This window comes from Haliotis cracherodii, unplaced genomic scaffold, assembly GCF_022045235.1.
Source record: "Haliotis cracherodii isolate W230 unplaced genomic scaffold, xgHalCrac1.p SCAF_5, whole genome shotgun sequence".
Lineage (NCBI taxonomy): Eukaryota > Metazoa > Mollusca > Gastropoda > Lepetellida > Haliotidae > Haliotis > Haliotis cracherodii.
Genome location: NW_027266308.1, coordinates 39,253,560 through 39,265,981, shown reverse-complemented (window position 1 = coordinate 39,265,981; position 12,422 = coordinate 39,253,560). Strand labels below are relative to the sequence as shown.

At 38.9% G+C, this 12,422-nt stretch overlaps 1 protein-coding gene across 2 annotated transcripts in view; it reads left to right on the top strand.

The window, feature by feature from the left end:
• Nucleotides 1-3,223, top strand: part of LOC139442943 (cleavage and polyadenylation specificity factor subunit 2-like) — a 233,717-nt gene extending 230,494 nt beyond the window's left edge. For both annotated transcript variants that reach the window (XM_071223867.1, XM_071223868.1), the window contains exon 21: nucleotides 2,822-3,223. In XM_071223867.1, coding sequence (XP_071079968.1) covers nucleotides 2,822-2,914 — 93 coding nt within the window. In that variant the 3' untranslated portion in view covers nucleotides 2,915-3,223. The remainder of the gene's footprint in view (nucleotides 1-2,821) is intronic.
• The last annotated feature ends 9,199 nt before the right edge of the window (nucleotides 3,224-12,422 follow it).

Here is a 12,422-nt window from a genome sequence, read left to right as displayed (position 1 = left end):
TATGAATAAATATGGAAGTTTCTCTCTAACCTTTGATGTTGAGTAATACTCCGAGGTTCTGTGAAATATTGTTGAAGTATTTACACATTGTGTTTGAGATAAGCCATGCCTGTTTCTTTTGGACGGTAAAGGCATCAAAGATGTTTTCTCTGCTGTGTGTCTTAGGCAAAGACAGCTATATAATAATACATGCCAGGATGTAAGCTTGTATTGCCAATATATACTTCATTCCAGGTGACAAGCTTTGATAGGAAGGCAATCATGATTTATCTTGTACAGTTGTTGATATAGTCATCCATTGGTTTCAAAATAAACTGCAAGCTTGGATGGTGAAAAATGTTGCAGTCTTTGATGCTGATTAATATTTTCTTTTTTTAAATGAGAATGAAGAAGCATTTCTTGGAATTGTCAAAAAAATCAAAGTTCCTTTTTTTTAAATGTGCTTCTTTTCAACTATGTAAGTCACCGGGGTGCTTTGTTAAGGTTACAGAAGGAAACCTCTTCCATGCATGCACCGTTGGTGATGAAGTTCACACACTGACACTTCCACTCTACTGATGTGGGAATCAAACCTATGACAAGCCAATGTGTTAACAACTGGGCCTCAGTACAGCCATCATACTGTAAATACCGACCCGTGAAGGTTCGGGCTAGAATAGGTCTTCAGCAACCCATGCTTGCTGTAAAAGGCAACTACCGGTATGCTTGTTTTAAGAGGCAACTAACGGGATTGGGTGGTCATGCTTGCTGACTTGGTTGATGCAAGTCATTGTATCCCAATTGGGCGGATCAATGCTCATGATATCAATCACTGGATTGTATGGTGCAGACTCGATTACTTACAGACTTTCGTCATATAGCTGGAATATTGCTGAGTGCAGCGTTAAACAACGAACAAACCAACAAAAATGTAAATACCCTGTGGTGACATCAGAGCAGACTAGGTCCCCAGCAGCAGTGGCTCCCTGTTTGGATTCCAGAGAAGAATGGGTTCCAAACACAGCATACTTTTAATCCCTGTGGGGAGTCTGGAGCTGAATTGCTTTCCAGCACCACCCATGATTGTTTCTCAATGGGATATCTGGAACAGAATATGTTCTAAGCACCCTGTGCTTGTCTCTCCTCCAGCACCATGCTTGTCTTCCAGTGGGGATTTCCTCCTCGTACTCCTCCTCCTCCTCCTCCTCCTCTCCCCCAAGGTTTCTTGAACACCATGCTTGTGTGGATCCCGTAGCAGAAAAGCTCCTGGGTGCCCCATGTCTGACTAAAGAGTCTGACCCAGACATGATTATATCAAGAACATTGCTGGCTGCAACATGGCCTCACTATTCATGTCACTTCACTTTATAAAATATACTTCTGAAAAGAGGTTTAAAAAGCACCAGATTTTATTCATTTGTCTGTAGCTAATACAAATTTACTATACCTATGACTACATCATGTGATCATTAACGTCTTCTGAGTCGTATACACGGATCATATGCTGCGCTTGTAACAGAACAAAAACACTTATAAAACAATACAACCTTTTAAAAGTCATTTGTAGACAGTTAAATCTTCAACTGTCACTTGTAATCAGTTTTAATAGCATCATCATCAAGTTACAACCTGTTTTTATAACAATTTATCCCTTTTTGTATTTATATGTTCCATTTTGAAATCTGAGTGAGTGTCTTGTTTAGTTTAAATGTTGTGTAGCAGGAGTCCTTTTACAACCTATTTTAAGTCAGTCTCTTGCGAAAAAAAGGTGATTCATAGACTAGAAGTCATGTAATAACCATAGAATAAGTCCAATATTATGACACATATTGCTTATTGCCAATGAGAACAAGCCCACAATGTTCTTTAAACAATGATGTGTCTGCATTGTAAATGTCATTGGACTGTATGGAATATTCCTGCACTTTAGGAATTAAAGGAAATATATAAAGGCACTCATTAATAATATCCATTTCATCAAATGTTTGCACACTAACAGAAGAAATGATCGTCTTTTCTTATAGTTAAATGTTTTATCCGTGTGCTGTTAAACTACTGTGAAAAGTTAAACACTATTAATTATACTTTTATGCAAAATTGTTACGACGGTGAGTGATTTCCCTTCATGCTGCTAGTGTAAAGTGTAAATTTGGACAGACGTTATAAATATGCACCCTTAACCCCCTTCTTTGTTCAACTAAAAATTTTTAAAAAGTCATCTAGATTTTTGAAATACCTGTGTTAGAAAAAGTTAATACTGATCAGACCGCCTCTGTGGTCTAGTGGTAGAGCGTCTGCCCGGAGAGCGGAAGGTTCGGGGTTCGATCCCTGGCTGCGACATACCAAAAGACGTTAAAAGATGGTACTTGTTGTTACCCTGTCTGGCGCTCGGCATTAAGGGGCTAAAACAAGGACTAGTCGGCTCGGAGTCAGTATACAGTGAGCTAGCACTATAAATCGGCATCAGTCCGGACTATTACAAGCAGCCACACACACACACACACACACACACACAAACACACACAAACCCCATTTCACCTCACCATAATACTGATCAGTGGACATCCTCAACTCCGGCAGGCTTGAACTACAGTTTAGGGGATACCAGGGCCTCAAAGTCCTATTGTGACCTAATGTATGCTTCAAAAGGCCATGCAAAGAAGATTGGCCACCATTGCAGATGGGTAGTATTATATACTTTTAATAAAGATGTAAGTTTAATATGGGCACGCATTCATTTGTTTTGTTTCTGTTACTTTGTAAATTCTTGTTGTATCTAGTTTGTATTTGATAATTGACCTACATGTTTATGAATATTCTATGATTACATTTTGTGTTTCAGAACGAGGCTGGGAGGATACAGCTAGAGGGCGCTCTCTGTGACGACTACTACGTGATCCGGGATCTGTTGTACCAGCAGTACGCCATTGTGTGACAATGTTTTCTGTCACTGACCCATGAGATGTGTAAAACTGTTCACAGTCCACAAAATGATCTTAGTACTTAGACGATCGTAACTCCCATACTTTATCTTAGGCTTACGACAATCGATGTGTTAAGATCACTTTGTGGAACAAGGTCATGGTCACTTGGTCGTCACCATCAGATACTTCCAAATCTGCATGAGCAACTGGTTCACCTGACCTCGAGATCATTTCTTTCTGACAAAGAAGGATTCCTGGTACATGTACTTGCAATTGGTTGTACAGCTCCTTATATGTGAAGCAGTTCTATTTCTTTTTCTTTTTCTTTTTCTGATGATCATGAATTAATTTTTTTAGAAGTATTAAAACCTACTTCATCTTTCCTACAGTACATGTACATGTACATGTGTATGGTTTTATGACTCGGGGGGAAATGATTGCATTTTTGTACAGTTTCAGACAATGAGTGGGGTAATGTAAAACTTTAGACATTTGCATATTAATTAAACGTTATCACTGGTGTCCATCTGGGCTAATGTCTTTAAATGATTCTTCACAGCATGGAGTCACGAGATTCACTGTTACAGTTCGTATGTCGTTTGTGGTAAACTTGTCCTTCCTGTATGACAGTGAAGCATTACTACCACAACTGCATCTCAACAGACATAATCAAAACATCCTTAGTATACTGCATATGAATTCCTCATTTTCATCAAGTCATTTTTGTGAACTGTGTATATAAATCATTGACACTGTCACCACAGGATGAAGAATTATGGTGTCCAGAACTTGAATTACACTTCATGTACGCATCTTCATAGCTCGCCATTTGTTACGCCATCATTCATCACTCGATAGTTGTTATGGTGACAGACAACTTTTGCGTCAGATTGTAATTTTGAAACCTGAAAAGAATAAATTTTACACAGGTTATAATCATATTGGTCTTTTGTTTGATCCATGTTTGTGTTTAAACTGTTGCCTCTTCTGGAGTCACTGGCAGTGGTAGGATAGGTGCCACTGCATTTCACTGACTAGGGAACTGGCATTTTATTTTTTGGAGGAGGCTTGGCATTTTTGTTAGAGACAGAAAATCTTTTGGGTAACTGCTTCAAGATATTCAATTTTATTCTGTGAAGGAGTAGCTGAAAATTATCAATATTATTCACAGCACATTTTTTGCACAACACCCAGTATGCCTTTCGAATAATGTTCAGCCCCTTGAGTAAATGTGTGTCTCTTGACTGACAGCATGTATCATTCCTCCAACTGTTGAGGATTCTGGGTCAGAACAGGTCCCAGAGGAAACTAGAATGTAGCTGTAGTGACCATAGCCCCTCGTCCTCACAATATCTGTTTTCTATATGACCTTAACAATATTTGGACCTCAATTTCAGATATCTTTGTATGTCCATGTACATGCTTGTCTGGTTGTCAAATGGACACACTCAAATACTGTGAGGATAAAAAGCAAAATGTGTCCTCTGGCCATGCCAGAAACATATAATTGTGAGTACCAATCCCATTCCTAATAATGTTTCTAGGTTTGGAAATGGGTGTCAAGTGGTAAACTCTAAGATCGCCACCTCAGGCCTTCCTCCCACATCAAGATGACATGCAGTTATAAAACTCGAATACTGTTCAAAGCAGGTTTAAATGCAACTCACTCACGCACCCTAATGAAATGATGGAATATAAAAATATTCCTTATCAACTTCATGAGTGACCTGGCTGGGTGGTTGTGTGTCATCATACCCAGTGGATCACTGCTCATCATGTCACTTGTTTGGCCTGGAACCAATTGTCTGCAAGCTTAGGTGATACTACAGGAATATTGGTGTCTTCTGTGTAAAACAACAAGCATTAATAACAAAATAACGAATATGTTCAAATACCAAACAAACAGAATCGGTGAATATGGAATTATATCACACAGAAAAAAACAATTCCTAAAGGTACCATAAGAAGCAACCGTGCATGTGAAGAGCAGTCCAGCCATGTACGAAGGAGTCATGTCGCACCAGGGGGTTCAAAGGAAAGTAGCAACTGTGTCCACATTGTGCATTGATGCCTGCGTGACACTTTCGGCCTCGTTGAGGCCACTAAACGGTGATGAAAGGTGTTGGAAATGGCCTTTTATAGGTGAGCAAGGATGAGCCGGAGTTCCATTTCATCCTGGACATGTTCGATTGGTGACAGAGTCGTGCAGGCCAGGGTAACAAACACATCAACATTAGGTAGGAAACGTGACCCTTCTCCACTGACGTGTTGGGCACCACAAATGTCGTCTGCACAAGTGGAGACGTTGACCTATATGTTCTGCCGTCAGGATTGACGGCCTGTCTTATGCATCACACGGATGCAGGAAATGGTACACATCGTCGGACCGCCCGTTGCCAGGGATGGTTCGGGTTGCCCGAGTTTCTGTCTGGAAGCTGTGTCGAAGATGCGTGGTTCGAATCCATGTCTTGATGATGGGATGTCATGGGTGGGCGGTCACAACGGTCATTGACGTGATTGTTTTGTTGCTAACGTCGATGTAAGTATCATATGGTGTTCCCGTGAACGTTGAACTGGCGTGCGACATCATGCTGCAAGGTGGGCGATTCAAACATTCTTGTGGCTTGCCATCTGTCATGTTCATTTAGCCCTGGCATGGTGAAATACGATCAAAACAATTAAAAGACGTGGACTTACACGGAGTGAACACCAGTTATTACATTTATACCTCCATAAACGAAAAGCATATTAGAGTCCGTTTACACAGAAAATCTGAAGCAATTTCTCCTGAATTTTAGTTATTTCTTGTAAAATATTCTTACCGGGGTTTTTTCCTTTGTTCAAAGCCAGACATTCATATAAAGGTTCGTTATTGACCCAAAAATCCATGTCACAATAACCCTTGCCTTTGAGTTTACACAACTGTTTTTTAGGAAGAGAATAAAGGGAGTCTAGTCCGCAATGTAAACAGGTTCTCTTTAACAGCTTTTGGGGGGATATCAGTGTTGACCTAAAAACAATGTGGAATGTTCCTCGCTCAAACGCCATGTACTAGTATTTGAGAAGAGGCAGGGTTGTAACAGACAAAGAGACTTCTGTATTAGGTCAGTGACCAATTTACCATATTAATTACTATTAACTGATCGTGCCAACAAGCAGGTTATCAACACTTGTCTAACACCGCCAGCACAACCAATACCGCCAGCACAACCAACACCGCCATCACGCCCTACCCAACCCAGGAACACGTAATTTTCGCTTTACTGGTGATGATTAACTTCTTTGCCTTTCGGCCTCGTAGGATACATGGTTATAGAAAATATGTTCAGTGTCATCCACCCCTGAGTTTCTATATAATATTTATTATACAGACTTTGTGCCACATTCAAAGTGTTCCATGTTTGTTTGCACTTTGCACAAACTCAATAAATGTCAACATGTTTCCATAAGTTGTACAATAATATGGTATATACCTCACACATAACAGAGTTATCGTGACAGACTACAGGTTCATTGAATTTATTCTCTCCTACAATGCAGGAAAACGCAGTGGTTATAAAATGTAGCCTTAAGGGTTTCCATCTCTCTTTCTATACTGCGGCAGCTTTGTCTCAATCGTGTAAGTGTGGTACTAAGTCGTGTCAGAGGCAGAAACTATCCAGAGCCAAATTACCTGCTACTGCGTTCTAACTTTTATAAACAGGAGACTGGTGAATAGATTAGCTTGAAGACGCCACAAGATGACAGTGGGCTGTTAAATATCAATAAAGTTCATCTCCAGGTGCAGAATATATGATTGCTGAGAAACAGGAGAGTTATTTGAAGACATGGTAAACTTAATAAAGAATCACTTCATGTATAAACTCGAATATTCATAAGTATTTTCCTCTCTAAAATGAGTTCAATATGTCATAAATAATGATGTAGATGTTTTGGGCGTCAGGATGGTACATATTAACAGTTTACAGATTTTGAGTCATGCATAGAGATCTTGTATATGAATTAATTCTCAGAACTATACCAGAATCCCAGATTAATGAGATTATGTAACTCAATTACACTCGAACATCGGCAGTAAGGTACCAAAGTGTTCTCACTTGACAATCGTTGACACGTGTAAATTGAGAAATGAGTGAAAACGGATGAAGATTATGTAAGTGAAGCTATTATTCGAGGTATGATTTATACTATTGGCATGAAATGAAAATCAGTATTCAATGTTACAAATGGGTGAATAAAATATTAAACACAATGTCACATGATGAATGTATTTCATTATTTGTTACAACATGGCTACCGATGTGTGAAACCAAAAATGACGAGATAACGTGTAATATTTCATATTATGATGTTTAGTTTTCGAAAATTCACTTATTAGTTGTCTCGAACCCCGGAATTGCTCGAACTTTTGCCTAGGTCCACACAAGTTCAACTCAACGAGGTTCCACTGTAACTTGACACCCGTGAAGATGCGGGGTAGAATAGGTCTTCAGCAACCCATGCTTGCCGTAAAAGGCGACTATGCTTGTCGTAAAAGGCGACTAACGGATCGGGTGATCAGGCTCGCTGACTTGGTTGATGCATGTCATCGTATCCCAATTGCGTGGATCGATGCTCATGATGTCAATCACTGGATTGTCAGGTCCAGACTCGATTATTTACAGACTGCCGTCATATAGCTGGAATATTGCTGAGTGCGGCGTTAAACAACAAACCAACAAAACTGTAATTTGATAATAGGGTCATATAGGGAATACAGGAATATGAACTTTATTTTAAAACAATGCAGTTGCAGGCCTTTTTGACGACCAAACACCCAGTCATAATAATATTATATGCTGCTGCCAACCCCCTTATGGTACTCGGGGGGTCTGTTGTGAGAGTATTCGGGACTCGGCCGTGTGATACGCGTTACGCAAATAAAATCGTATTTGTTACGTATAATCAACATTCAAAAAATAAGTAATGACAAACGTAAACACTTCATTTATATATCTATGTCTTCGATATTTTTTCATTAGTTTAACTTCAGATCGCACCCTTTTATGACATCGGAACGTATTCTATCGGTTTCGTCTATTTCCGACATACACCACCACATTCTTTCCTCATTTCTGACCAGCTCGTGTCATTCCGTGACAAGACGTGCCCGTCTTTGAGGTTTCCGTGTTGGCATACAAAACCAAACCACAATGACACATTTTGAGATCTCAGCCTTGTGATTTTTTTATCTTTTTGAAGTAACTTTCCAACGCATCTTGACACATCCTTGGCAAGAAGCTGTTGCATTGTACACATCTCGAGATTTTCTAGAAAGGAGATTCTTTTCACCGGTAGTCTATTTTATAAATGTTTGTATTAACATGAGGAAAATGAACAAATTTTGACAAATATTTTATCACGTTATACCACATACTAAGCACTGGAAATTGTGAAATGAGGGAATATGACCTCTAACGACCATGTTCTATTATCTTTTTAATGCCAAGGGTCACCCCGATGGGTCAGGACTGGACACCCATCTCTCATCGTGCTGGCCAGATAGAGGTAGGCAAACAAATATTAGACGTTAATATCTTTATCATCCACCCTTATCAAATCACCCGTACCATGTATACATTGCATACTAGCAAACTGGTAGACTATTATTCTTTCTAAACTTTACTCATTAAAACCTTTGTCATCAATGCCTCGGTCAAACTAAATTAAATAACGCTGTCCAGAGAGCGCCACTAAAATTCGCAAGAACAACTTTAATCAGTAAATGAGTTTATCTGTAGTAGCAAGAATAGGAATAAATACGGACGACAGACAGTCACAAATCATTCTGTGGCTGTGTGATAAACTGACTATTTATTCACTCAGGCCTTGTGTTGTTGTGTGGGTTGGTCGCGTACAGTGGTAACTCTGCCAAGTGCTAATTCCCCGACTCTCGTTTTAACATTTGGTTCAGTATGGCTCCTGTTTAGTCATAACGATTTCAACTAAAATGCCAAAGAGATCTATCCCCAAGTTACATCAATCTAAACACGCACATACACAGAAACACACAAACACATAACACACACATCCTACACACATGCACACACAGACACACATACACCACACACACATATGCACCACACACACATACGCCACACACATACAACAACACATACATATACACCATACACACAAACACGCCACACAGACATACATACAACATAAAACACACACACACACACACATACGTGTACACACACACACACACACACACACACACACACACACACACACACACACACACACACACACACACACACACACTTTATTGAAACAACAATCAATACAATAAAGCAAACAAATATCTTTTGCATCTTACTCTTGTTTATATTGTTGTGGCTTGGTTCCGTATAGCTTCTAGGCATCCCTGTGAACACCAGAACGATAACTCAAACCGGTTGTTACAGTAAATGTAGGCGTAACGGCAGCGCTCGCTTATTCCTGTTGTCAAAGTATTGAACCTCTCTTATATAAATACACATTTAATTATCTCGAAACAATATATCATATAAACAATTACACTCTTTCTTTTTTAGTTGTTCATCTTTTATTTCAATTTTTTATATTGTTTTAATTAAGATTTTAACATTAGATGAAGAAAACGGACACTACGAAATTCGTTTTTGGTTTTTAATAATTTCAATAATGAATATCGCAGACATATCAAGTTAAGAGTGGCAATTAAAAGCTCATTTATTTTAGGACCGATTTGTCCTTTCGTGGACAACGCAAACAAATAGTAATTACTATATTCATTTAATTAAGTGTTCATCACAATAACTTCATGAAGGAATGTCATATCCACCATGCCTAGAGATGTACAGAAGAATTTCTAAATACATACAAACAACATAGTATGGCCATTATTATATATACAACCTAAGGAGATTCCCATGTAGCCTTTGCTTGTCGTAACGGGTGGGGTGGTCAGGTTTGGTGTACTGGTTGATTGTGTGCCATCGTTTCCTGAATCTGTCGGTCGAGGCTAACAGTATCAGTTACTGGTTTGGCTGGTCAAGTCTCGATTATGTAATCAAGTAAAGACATGTAGAAGAAGAAGAAGAAGATTTTATTAACGTCTCACTTGTATACCACATTTTTGTTAAAACAAATTAAAAATATAGTTACATTAAAGTTGTACATTGTAAACAGGCTCATAGTAAAAATAAGCAAAAGCTAAATATTAAAATATACATACATTAATATACACCACAATTTAAGACTCAATGATATAAAATATTCCTCCGGGTATATAAAATGTCATGGCAGGTTCTGGCACGGTAAAAGGTAAGGTCATCAGTTGATAGAATCCTAATATATTTATCTTGCTCTGTCAAAGAAGTAAAATCTATCCATAAACTATTGCACTTGTTGATGAGGCTAAATGTAGCTGAATACCAAATTTGTGCTGGATATAAAATACAACAGCTTTGGTGTAGTTGATATTTCACTAAATACATTGTGGAAAAAGCATAGTCCCTTACAGGTTAAACACGCCAGACAAAATGTGCGTCACCCATTTAGGTTGTTTAAACCCCTGATATATATAATATTAATTTTCCATTAACAATTTCTGTACGTAGTTAATACTGATATATGGTAGCTTCCTTATGTATGTTATAACTAGAGCGAGAATTTTACAGATTTCGAAGTAATTCGTTTGACTCCATGCTTTGCGTGTATGATTTGTGGTACACCAACATATAGTCGTGAATGTTTATTGAGGAATCGATTATTTTCAAGCAGCTTGTATTTTTTTGTTCAGTCATTTCTTGCTGATGTAATGAAGGTATGCGGCACGGGTCTGCCAAAAAAACAGCGGTGGGTTTATGTGTCGGGATATCTTACCGAACAAAGATCAGTAAGTCCGTTTTAAATATATTTTACATATCGCTGTCTTAATTTTGAACTTAAAACTCATCCACACATATCCACCCATTAATATACTAATTAAACAACAGTTAAGCATCATTGTTAGATTACCAGTTATGGAAAGGTGGAGTGTCGCTACATGCGAGGATCGATTCCTAAGTTGCAGAAGCACCAATCTGCGTTTGGGGTCGATGACATGCATCAACCAAGTCGGCGAGCCTGACCACCCGATCCGTTAGTCGCCTTTTACTACAAGCATAGTCCCCTTTTACGGCAAGCATGGGTTGCTCTACCCTGGAAGTTTATCCACTTTCCAAAGGTCACATCCCCTGCGTATTTTACGGACTTGTGACACCGAAACAACTTGCTGAATTGACTCAATTTGTTTTTTGTCTGTACCTCTTCCACATCATGTTATGTCCACACCAAAAGATTTCACTGGTTTATCTCATGGCCTTTTACCATGTTAAAAGAGGCAACGTTTTAAAGACACACCAAGAACACCGGTGCAGAGAAGCTTTGGTTTCACGTTGCCAAATGAATAGCTCTTCTTTCCGATCTCAAGAAAACCATTGTTGCCGAGAATGGATATTCTGCCTTTGTAGTGTGAGTGAGTGAGAGAGTGAATTTGATTTTACGCCGCTTTTAGCAATATTCCAGCAATATCGCGTCAGGGGACACCAGAAATGGGCTTCACACATTGTATCCATGTTGAGATTCGAACCTGGAATTTTCGGCGTGACGAGCGAACGCTTTAACTACTAGGTTACCCCACCGCCCTAGTAGAGTGAATTCTGACATGTACTTTTTGAGATTTGTCTTAGTAGTATTCGGGACTCAGGCCTAAGGTAAGGAGACTCGGAGTAAAAAATTAGATTCAGTATTCGGGATTCAGTGGGGAGTGGGGTTGGCACGCTCATAAATACACCAGTGAAACGCCATTTTATAGAGCAGCAAACTTCCATGGAAGCGTAGATGCTGTTCTCAATTAAATACGACACAGTTGATGTGAGTGGGGTGTAAAGATTCAGAGATGTCATTAACACAATGTTACATAAAAATGTTAAGAGAGTCATCCAAAACGGTGTTTGATTTCTTGTATGGTGGGTTATGTTTTAACAGAAACATGACAGCAGAGATTTTCTAAGCTCTTTTGGGGCTACGTTGATGCATTTGTTACAAACTGTGAGTTGAAACTAGGTCAAAACTCAAATTCAAGCTTTCAAAATGTTTTATGGTGAATATGTGGAGGACATTCAAAATTTGATCATATGTTTTCGTGTTTTTCAGATGAACAATTGACTTGTCGTTGCATGTGTTTGTGATGGTGCCAACAGTGGGGTAGGATACGTTCATCTTTTCGCGAACACCTGGTATCATCACTATTTGTTAGTTATTCATAAACACACGCTTCTAATATTGTCAGAATCGCACAATCAACTCTGTCTTTTTTGGCAGAGACTTTTTTTCGCTTTTATCTTTTTACAAAGAAAGAAGAAGAAATATTGAAATCCCTTTTCCTTCAATATCACAAAGCCATGAGTAAATTGTGACATTATACGTAGCTGACATGTTTCTCGTAGAAGTCTTGATCGGCATTTAACG